The following is a 15052-nucleotide window of genomic DNA, read 5'->3' as shown; positions in this document are numbered from 1 at the left end:
ACCCCAAACACAGTAAGTGAAACAAAATGAGGAGACAGAGAAATATGCAGCAGATGAAGGAACAAGGTAAAAACCCACCAGACCAAACAAATGAAGAGGAAAGAGGCAGCCTACCTGAAGAAGAATTCAGAGTAATGATAGTAAAGATGAACCAAAAATCTTGGAAATAGAATGTAGAAAATAAAAGAAACGTTTAACAAGGACCTAGAAGAACTAAAGAGCAAACAAACAATGATGAACAACATAGTGAATGAAATTAAAAATCTCTAGAAGGAATCAATAGCAGAATAACTGAGGAAGAAGAATGGATAAGTGACCTGGAAGATAAAATAGTGGAAATAACTACCACAGAGCAGAATAAAGAAAAAAGAATGAAAAAAATTGATGACACTCTCAGAGACCTCTGGGACAACATTAAATGTAACAACATTCAAATTATAGGGGTCCCAGAAGAGGAAGAGAAAAAGAAAGGTTCTGAGAAAATATTTGAAGAGATTATAATTGAAAACTTCCCTAACATGGGAAAGGAAATAGTCAATCAAGTCCAGGAAGTGCAGAGAAGTCCCACACAGGAAAAATCCAAGGAGAAACAAACCAAGACACATATTAATCAAACTATCAAAAATTAAATACAAAGAAAAGGTATTAAAAGCAGTAAGGGAAAAGCAACAAATAATATACAAGGGAATCCCCATAAGGATAACCGCTGATCTTCCAGCAGAAACTCTGCAAGCCAGAAGGGAGTGACAGGACATATTTAAAGTGATGAAAGGGAAGAACCTACAACCAAGATTACTCTACCGGGCAAGGATCTCATTCACATTCGACAGAGAAATCAAAAGCTTTACAGACAAGCAAAAGCTAAGAGACTTCAGCACCACCAAACCAGGTCTACAACAAATGCTAAAGGAACTTCTCTAGGCAGGAAACACAAGAGATGGAAAAGACCTACTAAAACAAGAGGGAGGAGATATGGGGATATATGTATATGTATAGCTGATTCACTTTGTTATAAAGCAGAAACTAACACACCATTGTAAAGCAATTATACTCCAATAAAGATGTTAAAAAAAAACCCAAAACAATTAAGAAAACAGTAACAGGAACATACATAACTACCCTAAATGCAAATGGATTAAATGCTCCAACCAAAAGACAAAGACTGGCTGAATGGACACAAAAACAATAGCCATATATATATGCTGTCTACAAGAGACCCACTTCAGACCTAGGGACACATACAGACTGAAAGTGAGGGGATGGAAAAAGATATTCCATACAAATGGAAATCAAAAGAAAGCTGGAGTACCAGTTCTCATATCAGACAAAATAGACTTTAAAATGAAGACTATTACAAGAGACAAAGAAGGACACTACATAATGATCAAGGGATCAATCCAAGAAGAAGATATAACAATTGTAAATATTTATGCACCCAACATAGGAGCACCTCAGTACATAAGGCAAATGCTAACAGCCATAAAAGGGGAAATCGACAGTAGCACAATAATAGTAGGGGACTTTAACACCCCAATTTCACCAATGGACAGATCAACCAAAATGAAAATAAATAAGGAAACACAAGCTTTAAATGATACATTAAATAAGATGGACTTAATTGATATTTACAGGACATTCCATCCCAAAACAAGAGAATACACTTTCTTTTCAAGTGCTCATGGAACATTCTCCAGGATAGATCATATCTTGGGTCACAAATCAAGCCTTGGTAAATTTAAGAAAATTGAAATTGTATCAAGTATCTTCTCCGACCACAACGTTATGAGACTAGATATCAATCACAGGAAAAAAACTGTAAAAAATACAAACACATGGAGGCTAAACAATACGCTACTAAATAACCAAGAGATCACTGAACAAATCAAAGAGGAAATCAAAACATACTTAGAAACAAATGACAATGAAAACACGATGACCCAAAACCTATGGGATGCAGCAAAAGCAGTTCTAAGAGGGAAGTTTATAGCGATACAATCCTACCTCAAGAGACAAGAAACATCTCAAATAAACAACCTAACCTTACACCTAAAGCAATTAAAGAAAGAAGCACAAAAAACCCCTAAAGTTAGCAGAAGGAAAGAAATCATAAAGATCAGATCAAAATAAATTAAAAACAAATGAAGGAAACAATAGCATAGATCAATAAAACTAAAAGTTGGTTCTTTGAGAAGATAAACAAAATTGATAACCCATTAGCCAGACTCATCAAGAAAAAAAGGGAGAAGAAGAAAATCAGTAGACTTAGAAATGAAAAAGGAGAAGTAACAACTGACACTGTAGAAATACAAAGGATGATGAGAGATTACTACAAGCAACTATATGCCAATAAAATGGACAACCTGGAAGAAATGGACAAATTCTTAGAAAAGCACAACTTTCCGACACTGAACCAGGAAGAAATAGAAAATATAAACAGACCAATCACAAGCACTGAAATTGAGACTGTGATTAAAAATCTTCCAACAAACAAAAGCCCAGGACCAGATGGCTTCACAGGAGAATTCCATCAAACATTTAGAGAAGAGGTAACGCCTATCCTTCTCAAACTCTTCCAAAATATAGCAGAGGGAGGAACACTCCCAAACTCATTCTACGAGGCCACCATCACCCTGATACCAAAACCAGAAAAAGATGTCACAAAGAAAGAAAACTACAGGCCAGTATCACTGATGCACATAGATGCAAAAATCCTCAACAAAATACTAGCAAACAGAATCCAACACAGCACATTAAAAGGATCATACACCATGATCAAGTGGGGTTTATCCCAGGAATGCAAGGATTCTTCAATATACGCAAATCTATCAATGTGATAAACCATATTAACAAATTGAAGGAGAAAAACCATATGATCATCTTAATAGGTGCAGAAAAAGCTTTCAACAAAATTCAACACCCATTTATGATAAAAAGTCTCTAAAAAGTAGGCATAGAGGGAACCTACCTCAACATAATAAAGGCCATATATGACAAACCCACAGCCAACATCATTCTCAATGGTGAAAAACAAACTATTTCCTCTAAGACCAGGAACAAGACAAGGTTGTCCACTCTCACCACTATTGTTCAACATAGTTTTGGAAGTTTAGCCACAGCAATCAGAGAAGAAAAAGAAATAAAAGGAACCCAAATCAAAAAAGAAGACATCAAACTGTCACTGTTTGCAGATGACATGATACTATACATAGAGAATCCTAAAGATGCTACCAGAAAACTACTAGAGTTAATCAATGAATTTGGTAGAGTAGCAGGATACAAAATTAATGCACAGAAATCTCTTGCATTCCTATACACTAATGATGAAAAATCTGAAAGAGAAATTAAGGAAACACTCCCATTTACCATTGCAACAAAAAGAATAAAATATCTAGTAATAAACCTACCTAAGGAGACAAAAGACCTGTATGCAGAAAACTATAAGACACTGATAAAGAAATTAAGGATGATACAAACAGATGGAGAGATATACCATGTTCTTGGATTGGAAGAATCAACATTGTGAAAATGACTCTACTACCCAAAGCAATCTACAGATTCAATGCAATCCCTATCAAAGTAACAATGGCACTTTTCACAGAACTAGAACAAAAAAATTTCACAATTTGTATGGAAACACAAAAGTCCCCAAATATCCAAAGCAATCTTGAGAAAGAAAAACAGAGCTGGATGAATTGGGCTCCCAGACTTCAGACTATACTACAAAGCTACAGTAATCAAGACAGTATGGTACTGGCACAAAAACAGAAATATAGATCAATGGAACAGGATAGAAAGCCCAGAGATAAACCCCCGCACCTATGGTCACCTTATCTTTGATAAAGGAGGCAAGAATATACAATGGAGAAAAGACAGCCTCTTCAATAAGTGGTGCTGGGAAAACTGGACAGCTACATGTAAAAGAATGAAATTAGAACACTTCCTAACACCATACCCAAAATAAACTCAAAATGGATTAAAGACCTAAATGTAAGGCCAGACACTATAAAACTCTTAGAGGAAAACATAGGCAGAACACTCTATGACATAAATCACAGCAAGATCCTTTATGACCCACCTCCTAGAGAAATGGAAATAAAAACAAAAACAAATGGGACCCAATGAAACTTAAAAGCTTTTGCACAGCAAAGGAAACCATAAACAAGATGAAAAGACAACCCTCAGATTGGGAGAAAATATTTGCACATGAAGCAACTGACAAAGGATTAATCTCCAAAATATACAAGCAGCTCATGCAGCTCAATATCAAAAAAACAAACAACCCAATCCAGAAATGGGCAGAAGACCTAAATAGACATTTCTCCTAAGAAGATATATAGATTGCCAACAAACACGTGAAAGGATGCTCAACATCACTAATCATTAGAGAAATGCAAATCAAAAGTACAATGAGGTATCACCTCACACCAGTCAGAATGGCCATCATCAAAAAATCTACAAACGATAAATGCTGCAGAAGGTGTCGAGAAAAGGGAACCCGCTTGCACTGTTGGTGGGAATGTAAATTGATACAGCCACTATGGAGAAAAGTATGGAGGTTCCTTGAAAAACTAAAAACAGAACTACCATATGAGCCAGCAATCCCACTACTGGGCATATACCCTGAGAAAACCATAATTCAAAAAGAGTCATGTACCACCATGTTCATTGCAGCAGTATTTACAATAACCAGGACGTGGAAGCAACCTAAGTGTCCATCGACAGATGAATGGAGAAAGAAGATGTGGCACATATATACAATGGAATATTACTCAGCCATAGAAAGAAATGAAATTGAGTTATTTGTAGTGAGGTGGAGGGACCTAGAGTCTGTCATACAGAGTGAAGTAAGTCAGAAAAAGAAAAACAAATACTGTATGCTAACGCATATATATGGAATCTAAAAAAAAAAAAATGTTCTGATGAACCTAGGGGCAGGACAGGAATAAAGAAGCAGATGTAGAGAATGGACTTGAGGACACGGGGAGGGGGAAGGGTAAGCTGGGACGAAGTGAAAGAGTAGCACTGACATATATACACTACCAAATGTAGAATAGATAGCTAGTGGGAAGCTGCTGTATAGCACAGGGAGATCAGCTCGGTGCTTTGTGACCACCTAGAGGGGTGGGATAGGGAGGGTGGGAGGGAGACGCAAGAGGGAAGAGATACGAGGATATATGTTTATGTATAGCTGATTCAGTTTGTTATACAGCAGAAAGTAATATAACATTGTAAAGCAATTATACTCCATAAAGATATTTAAAAAAAAAGAAAGGTTTTTGACACTATTTCAAACCCCTAGAAGACTTAATCCTGATATCTAGAAGCAAGAATGTGGCTCAACTTAGAAGGAAGTCTGCCTGCACTGCTGGCTGCTGGCTCCACTGGCACCTGCCCGGGCGCTGTGGTTTCACGTCGTTCACCCTTAGCACAGGTAGAAGAAGAGGGAAAGGGGGCTTCACGGGAGAGGCGGCAGCTGCAGTTAAAAGGTAGATGATATCTGTACCAATATAAAAAGTCAAAGCAGGACATGCTGACAAAGGCATAAACTGTCTAAAAATTAAACACAAAACTGAACTCTTGGTGGTACCCATTAATACACACACCATAATTCTGACTTTTCAATCTCTCTGCCAGGAATATTATGGGATGGTGTATGCCTCACCTAAGAGCATATGGATATATGTGTGTGTGTGTGCGCACGCACGTGTGTGTTTGTGACAGCTGACAATGTGTATGAAGAGAGATGATTTGCCGTTTAAACAGATGCCATAGTGGGCAATGGCCCACATTACAGGGCTGGGACTGAGGGAGGGTTAGGGGCACACAAGCCTGGCGTGGCCTCCTAGAGGGTTAGTCAGTCATGTCAGACCAAGTGATGAGCGAGTGACCCAAGAGCGTTCATCTATCTTTATTTATTTGATTTTTTTAATTGAAGTATAGTTGATTTACAATGTTGTGTTAGCTTCAGGTGTACAGCAAGGTGATTCAGTTATACATACATTCATATGTTCTTTTTCAGATTCTTTTCCATTATGATTTATCACAGGATATTGAATATAGTTCCCTGTGCTATACAGTAGGACCTTGTTGTTTACCTATTTTACATATAATAGTTTGTATCTGCCAATCCTGGAGCATTACTTTAAAAGAGTTTAAATCCCCATGTCACTCTGAAGACCCCGTTCCCCGGGAACTACCTAGAAAAGACAGAGCGACTCCCCTGTGACTCTGGTGGACACGCTCTCAGGGAGGAGAACTAAAGCCAAGGGTGTCAGGTTTAACTGGCCACATTCACAGAACACTTGCCAGGAATAAAAGTTATGACTTTGTCTGTCTTCCTCTTTTTCTTTTTTAAGCAAAAAAAAAAAAAAAAAGTTCACTTAAGTTTTATGTTGTTGTTAAGCATCCTTTGTTATTCTGTGTCTCTGGGATGAAAAGTAAGATCTTGTTCTGATTCTCCATTCCCCAACGTCTTCCTCTTTGGAAATCGAAGCTTAAAAAAACAGTCTGTATTCAAGTGACCCAAGTTGTATTCTTCTGTATATCTGGCTGGAAATTCACTAAGAAAAACACTGCCTTCTAATTTTTTGAGATGTTCGCAGTGGGACGAGACTGAGAGACCCCACAGGAAGGGGCTTAAAGCAGTGCCCGTGAACATCCCTCTCATCACGTGAGGCCTGGATCCAGGTCCGGGTACCCGACAGCCACTGTGCGACGGCTCACAGGGGAGCGGGGAGCGGAGAACCGACTGATGGGCTGTGACCGGAATGGCAGCCGCTCGATGAACCCTCTAGAAAGCGGCTGAGGGCTTCCCACGTAGCATCTCTGCCCACCCTGCTATCTGCTGCACCTGTCCTGTTGAAGCGGCGTCCCCAGCCTGGACTACACCTCCTCCTTCTCGCAGACTCAGACGTCACAGACCAGATCCAATGCCGCCCCGTGTGGATCCTGCCCTAACCTCCCCGGGCAGAATAAGCCACTCCCTCCACCTTGCTTTCTGCACAGCGCTGACCACTCTATTGCATGGTAACTGGGAGCGCAGGCAAGTTGGTCTCCCCGGAAGACTCTGAGCTCCTCCTACCCAGAACTAACTGTTTGTGACCGAGCACGGAACATGACACACACTAAACGTGCAGAACAGTGACATTTCTTTTTAGAATAAGAAGCCCATGTTAGCCACAGCTGTGGCTTCCTTACCATTTAAAGACCCACAAGCAAAGGAGTTTAGAAAAAACGTGCAAAGTAAAAGGCACAGTAGGTCGAGGGCCCTGCTGGCCATGGTTGCCAGACCCAGCCATATGGCTTATCCTACGTTCTTTCACTCAAACCGCGGGCCCAAAGCGATGCGTGGAGACATTCTATAAAGGCATCTGAGCCCTAAATTATGACGCAGGGGCAGACCGGAGTCCTGGCTCTATTTCCTAGGGCCCTGACCCTGGGCAAGTCAACTCCTCTCTCCCAGACTTTCTCTCCTCATCTGACAATGGCAACCACATATGCAGGCGTCAAAAATCATAACCACTCAATCTACAAAGATCAATGGAAAGAGTTCCAATAGCAAGTAACTAAAACAGAAGAGAGAAGTGTTCATACATTTTGATCGAAATCGTGTAAAAACGTACCTGTACCTGAACAGTAACCGGAAGGCAATATGCAAATAAAGACAATATTACTGAACGAACTACGAGGGCGCTTCTCAAATACGCTTCATCATCATTGTATCAAAGGAAACGGGGGTGAGGCCTTACAGCGTTGCCATGGATACCAGACATAGGAAAGATCTTCGTCCACTCTGGGAAATATATAACTGTCATTTTGCTGTTGCTGTTATTCCTACTACTACTAACAATGCACCTGAATGAAAGATTCTTTCTTAAAATGGTTTGGAGACACACACATTCCTAGACTTATAAAGCCTCTACACTCTCAGTCCTCAGACAAGATAGATTTAACATATATAAAGTTTTTTAAAAATAACATATACACTCTCAGAGTTTCCATACTTAATCAGTACACTTAACCTCCTGGAGACGTAAACCCCTGCTCTCCTAAGAAGCAGAGCAGTTTCCTCTCCCCGGCCGCCCTCAGAAGGAGGTGGGAAGAGACCACACTCTCTGAGGCCAGCAGGGCCCAGGAGAGCAGGAGAGGGTCCTGCTGGAGCTGATGGGCCAAGAGTACAGCTGGGAAAACGCATCTCCAGAAAGCCCTCAGCTCTTCCTTCAGAACCACCTAGAAAAGATGCTTAGTCACGGAAGCTTCATAAACATGGACATTAAAAGTAATGCTAGGACTCTGAGGAACGCCATTCAGTGAGACCCACAAACTGCTTCAGCCTTACCCTTTGCTCACACTGGCGTGGACGGCTGCAACAACCCCTTCCAGGACGCGGAGAGGGTCCGCCGGCCCCCCGAGGTCAGCACTGCCTCCACTGCGAAGGGAGAGACAGAGAGAGGAACGGAATCAGAACAGGATGGCTCAAGCCTCAGAAACAAGTGGGGCATTTACACGCGGATGAATCCAGCTGGAGCTCGGCACAGCATACACCGCCAGCTCGTAGCCGTTCGTGGTATATGCAGCCCACAAGGGTACCAAATCCTATACCATGTGCTAAGGATGTGGAGATGAAACCCCTGCCCTTAAGGAGCTCACAGTCTGATATAGGTTTGTTTTCCTACCGAGAGTAGAGGAAAAGGGGAAAAAAAAGGAAAAAGAGAGAGTAAGAAAATCTACTTGCATTCTGTCATCCAAAAATTCAAAGAAATACTCAATGGGCATTAAAAATATGAGCTATTTTAAGCATTAAGTATATAATAATCTAAATTCTCCAGCTGGCCTTTTTTTTCAAAACACTAATATTTACATGGTACTTACTAGGTAGCAGGCACTGCTAAGTGCTTCACATACATCCTGACATTTGATAATCCCAACAGCCCATGAGACAGGCCCTATTATGCCCATTCTACAAATGCATATGTCTGGAACTCTACTGAATTCTGAAAATGTAACAGAGGAAAGAGAAGTTTTAGATGAGTTTTTGAATAGTTTAAGTTATATGATTTACACCAACTGCTGGATTCAGTATGTTCATCCCTTTGTCATTTTATGCCTACTAAATTTCACTAACTTTCTAAAAGGTAAATGTTATGGACATAGTCAATAGCAATTTGTTTTCCTTTGAAAAAGAGGCAGGTGAACTGAAGTTCCCCTTCCTCCCACTACTGAAAGATTTAATTCATTTTTATTGAATGTCTTCTGTGCACTAAGTCTAACATTTATTAGATCAGAACAAAATATTCAGTAGTAGAACTGGGCACAGGGAAAGAGAAAGGAGTATAATTTACGTCAGAATTTTATAAATGTAAAAATATATCATATTTTAATTATATGAAAATGTACAATTTTTGAAAAATAAACTAAATTATATTCAAAGCAGTAATTTTTCAGTTTTGTTTCTGTGAGATTCATCTAAGCCTTGATTTAAGAAATAATAAAAGATAACTGAATCAAAAAGGTACAAAACACGGCAAACAATTATCTGTCATCGTTTGAAAGAGGAAAGTGGCTCTTATAATCACCACCACCACCAAAACATAATAAGCTCGTAATAGAATAAAGCTTTATTCATTTCACATTTGCGATTTCTAAAAAGTGTTACACTATTTTATTTCTCTCCCTGTATATAAAATTACCAGATACCTCAGAGCATTAAGGTGAAAACCAGATGAAGCTGGGTAATTAAACTGATGAAGACTCATTTGATTTCAGTACAGCTGCTGAGAATTGACACGCATTTAATCAAAAAGTTCCTCCAGAGCAACAAAGAATTACAAAGAATGCTTAAAAGAAGAATAATTTAAACACAACTAAATCTTTTAGGCTAATTGCATTATTCACAGAAAGCACTTGATGCTTCATTATTTTCTTAGCTCAACTTTCCCTCTTTCCTATTCCCCTTGGATGTATTCCTACAAAGATACCAGCCTATCGACAGAAAGCTAGAATTTCTCAATTGTCAGTTTTATGCCATTAATTGCAGGTAAATAATGTCCTAAGATACTTAAATTAACACATGTCCAACTTCTTCAGTATATGATTAACCTTGCCTTGTGTACTTCAAAAGAAACTTCTGGGAACTGGTTTCCCACTGCTACTAAGAAGGGGAATTAGAAGAGACAAGCTCTGAAAATCCACACTGAAGTCACATGACAGTCTGACACTTAGCAACCTGCTTCACATGCCATTTTGGCCTTTCCCTTATTTCAAGAATTATCTGGGTGGGGGAGAGGGTCTACCCAGAAGTTAGCTAGCTTCTTGACATGTTACACACAGGACCAGTGTCATGTTACACACAGGACCAAAGAACATTTCCATGGTTCTCCATTCACAAGATGTTTTAAGACATGAGACTGAGAAGTCTAATCATAATCTCTCACTTTTTATAAAGTACATCATACTTTATAAAATGCTCCTACATACATGATGATATTTTACCTTTCTAACAACCGTGAAACAAGCACATTACTGGCAAAATATCAGCTCAGGTTTTCCTCAATGACTATTTTATAGCTTACCTCAACGCAGAGATGATTTTCGTTATTGCACTGTGTACTATATCCTTAGGTGAGATGTCAAGAGGGCCAACGGCCACCTCTAGCAGCTGTTGAATCATTCTTAGAGGCTGACCGTCTAAACACATGGCCACGGCTTGATCCTGAACTTTCCCTTTTTCTGACCGAGACAGATCATAGAGGTAACTATATTTCTGCAGCGTTTCCTGCAAACATATGGAATTCAACACGTAAATATCAACTAGGAATTACATGTCTACATGGACAGAGCGAAATATACTTAGAAGCTCTCAAACCAAGTACACTATGACCACAAACACCACATGGAGTAATACATAGGGGTTGTTAAGAGCTTGGTCTCCAGGGCCACCCAGGCTTGATTGCAATCCTCGCTTTAATTAGTAAGCCATTGTGATCTCAAATTTCCAGTATCTATAAAACGAGGATGAGGACAATCATTTCTTATGAATAGAGGATGTCATAAACATTCAATAATATAAAAATCAGTCCTTTAGCACAATGTTAGGCACAAAGTAATGCTCATTAAGGGCAAATTTCTCTATTATTATTATTGCGCTATAACCACATAACAGTTATAATCTATTAAGCATCAACTATGTAAACCCAGGTATTGCACATATGTCATCTAATTTAATGTTTATCATTATCCCACAAGGAGTTTTTAAATTAGCTCCACTTTATCAAAAGGGAAAGAGAAGACCAAAGATGTGAAGTAACGTGTCCAAAGTTACACAGCCAGCCATTAATGGATTTTAGGATTAGAATCTGAGATTCTCCTTTCCCCACTGCACTCTCCCACTCCACACTGCCTGCCCCTCTTTGATAATACTGTACAAACTAACATGACAACAAATAATTTAAGAAATAGGACACCAGCTACCACTGTTCAGCATACCAAATACGGCCACTTGATATTAATAACACTTTCCAACTTTCACAAGTAATTCTCAGTATAATTGCTTTGTCTTTCAAAACAACCATGTGGAAATCTAAACATTAACTGGACATTTGATGATATTGAAGAATTACTATTACCTTTTTTACTGGTAATGCTGTAGTGGTTAAGTTTAAACGTATCTTTTAGAAATAGATATGGAAGGACTTGTGGATAAAATGAAAGATGACTGGATTTTTCTTTAAAATGATCCACAGGAGCGTAGTAAGGGTAGGTAGGGGTAGGCGTGAAATAAGATTGGTCACATTTTGATAATTGTGGAAGCTGGGAGTTGGGCACATGAGATTTCATTTTACTATTCTCCCCATTGTTTTTTAAACTTTCTATTAAAAAAAAAAAAAGTCTGTGAGTTACGCAGGGCAATTACTAGTATCCCTACTGAGACAAGAGGAAATTGAGGCCCCAATGGCCTGTAATTGAAATTGCACTAACCTTCTTGAGTATATAAGATGTTCTTTCACGCAGTATATATAAAGAGGTTAAAATCAAGGCCTGAACTTAAAAGGGACAAATATATGAGGTTGAAGTTATTTCCAGCGTTTGCTCTGAAAGGCGCCTTAACAAAATCATATAATGTTCAATTTAGGAATCAGAAGAGGCTCCTATTACGGACCATCCACGGTCTAACATTTGCAAGTAGCTATTTGGTACCTTTAAATCTAGCTGAAGCAAATGGCTGATTTTGTTAATAACCCCCTTGGCCCCATACACACTACTCTAGCCGCTGAAAGACAATACTTATTCCAAGGAGAGTAATGACAATTCTCCGGATATGAATATAGAATACTTGATTAGAAAAATGAATACGTATTTTAAAAGTTTTATACTAGTAAGTATAAATCACTTTTACCTGAAGATCCAAATTTTACCCTAGTTCTTATAATTATTGATTATAGAAATGTAAATATCAACAGGATAAAATCAAGATTGGTAAAGCCAATCTGCTCCCTGCAAAGGCTTCTATATTGCTCATACCATTATTTAATATTATTCATCAGATAGCCTAACAGGCACTGTAAAGTACAGAATGAAATAAAAGTGCTATCAGACTTCTGAATTCTTCCCATTATCTTTTGCATGAGGGGCTTACATTTCTGTGTCTCATACATATTTTGAAGTCTTCCATTTGTCCATTATCTGGACTCCTCTCCACTGACTGATCATTCTGGTCAGGAATATTTTTTACAAGCCAAGAATACAATTCAATAAACTTGTAAGGTTTAAGAAAAATAAAAGAGGTTAGTGGCCACTTATAGGTTCATTCACCATGGCATTAAAGGGCAAATGGAATTTTTTTTTATATACCTAAACACTGTTTTCATCTAGATGAAAATCATTTACTTACTGATTTGTCAACTTTTAAGTTATGGAAAAGAGTATTAAAATTTCCCTGACTGTGACAATACAGAAGAAAAGCTCCAAAGGCTACAGAGGGTTTCCTCATTAGTCCCAACACCCTGGTCCCCAAACCTCACCATGGCAGGGGCTCCCGACTCTCATGGGATGCTTTCTGAGACACCATGAGGGTCTCAGCAAGAAACCAACTAGGAATAACTTTATTAGCCAAAAAAGTCATATCAGTAATGAAGTTATACTGGAAAATGCAACATAAAAACAGGATGAGTACATATAATTTTTTTTAAAAAACCGTTGAAGCAGGTATGGATGGCTATTTCTGAATTCTTCTGAAGATTAGGGGGAAAAAATATATCATTATTCAATTGGACAGCAAAACATCTACCAGCTAGAAGTAGAGCTTGAGAACCATAGTCTTCATCATTTCTCAGCTTTAGCAACCACTTTCTCACCCCAGGCACCCATCCCGGCCCCCCTTCTCCCACCCCTCTCACCTCCTCACGTCCTTCCTCCCCAAGTTATCAATCGTGTTAAGTGGCCTAAAATCCTTTTTAAAGAAGCGAAAACTGAATTGACAATCAAGAGATAATGAAGAGGTTAAAGGATAAAGATTTAAGACCATTATCTGCAAGATTTGGAGGGGGGGAATACATTAGGAGTTTAAGATTAACATATACACACTACTATGTATAAAACAGATAAATAACAAGGACCTACTGTATAGCACAGGGAACTATATTCAATGTCCTGTAATAACCTATAATGGAAAAGAGTCTGAAAAAAGGATACACACACACACACACACACACACACGTGTATGTGTGTATATATATATATACTTATATCTAAATAAAACTGAATCACTTTGCTGTACACCTGAAACTAACCCAACATTGTAAATTAACTATACCTCAATAAAAAAAATGGTTATTGAAAAAAAAATCTGCAAGACTGAAAACCCTATCAAAACTACGAATGTAGCTTTAAAGGATAAATGAAAGAATACACTGATATTATCTGAGTGAGTGAGCACACAGAAGAAGTCTGCGTTTCATTACCTGCTCACTATTCTTCAGAGAAACGATAAAGCTGTGGTTGAGGGTTTCCAGGTGAGCCAGTGACTTCTCCAGATGATTCAAGGCATCTGCATAGGTCATCTTAGAATAACTAGCCTCCTGAATGTCTTCTTCTGAATTTCTTTTCCTTGGCTTCTCAATAAAATGTTTGACTGTCTTAATAGCCTTTCCAGTCATTTCTTTACGTGCTTCCACAGATAGCTTTAACAAACAAACAAACAAACAAAAAAAACAGGAATTGAACAAAAGTGAGACAAATCACCCTACATTATTACACATGGCATATTTAAAAGATATTAATGTGGTAGAGAGAACAAAAGTCAAATTTTAATACATACAACTTTAGTGAATAGGACTCTTGCTATACTGGTTTTTCTTCCATGAAGAAAACAAAAATAGGGAGGTACCACTTGCACTATTAAATGAGCAAATACAGTTTTTTAAATGCTAATACCCCAAAGCAGGTGGTGTCATGATGAAACTAGAAGTCAAATAGATTACTGGTTACAGTGAAAAAATGAGGAGTCAATTCTACAACCAGTTCTGATCATTTATTATAAGGAAATAATTCAAAAGAAGAGAACAGTATAGGAATGAAGATTTTAACTGGAATAAGAACATAAAAATAAAACTTCAAAAGCAATCTAATTGTCTGATAATATGAGATATGGTAACTAGCTTATGATAAATTACTAGATAGAATATTATGCAGCCATTAAAATTAGAATTATAAAAACAGTATAGCTGTTTGGAAAATGGTTATCATAAAATGTTCAATTTTAGGAATCAGAAATCATAAAACTATTTATACCATGCTTACATTAAAATCTGAACTATACCTGTGCATGTGGCTGAATACACACACACACACACACACACACACACTATTGGTGACCACTATGTTAAAGTGTTGGGATCATGAGCAATTCTGTTCTTCTCAATTTTCCAAATTTTCTATAATAATGTTGTATTTGCTCATTTACTCACCAACTGCTTACTGAATTCTGATATGTGATGGCCACTCTGATAGGTATGCAAGGGTTATATTTTTCTAATATTTAATATGTCAAGTTCAC

General features: G+C 38.2%; 1 protein-coding gene across 1 annotated transcript in view; it reads right to left on the bottom strand.

Moving 5' to 3' along the window:
* NBAS (NBAS subunit of NRZ tethering complex) overlaps positions 1-15052 on the bottom strand; it is a 345265-nt gene that overhangs the window by 53358 nt on the left and 276855 nt on the right. The window contains exons 45-47 of the mRNA XM_007183498.2: positions 13959-14177; positions 10572-10774; positions 8339-8428 (exon numbers count right to left, since the gene is read on the bottom strand). Coding sequence (XP_007183560.2) covers positions 8339-8428; positions 10572-10774; positions 13959-14177 — 512 coding nt within the window. The remainder of the gene's footprint in view (positions 1-8338; positions 8429-10571; positions 10775-13958; positions 14178-15052) is intronic.

Source organism: Balaenoptera acutorostrata, chromosome 12, assembly GCF_949987535.1.
Source record: "Balaenoptera acutorostrata chromosome 12, mBalAcu1.1, whole genome shotgun sequence".
Lineage (NCBI taxonomy): Eukaryota > Metazoa > Chordata > Mammalia > Artiodactyla > Balaenopteridae > Balaenoptera > Balaenoptera acutorostrata.
The sequence above is the reverse complement of the archived record's forward strand: the minus strand, read 5'-3'. Positions and strand labels throughout refer to the sequence as shown.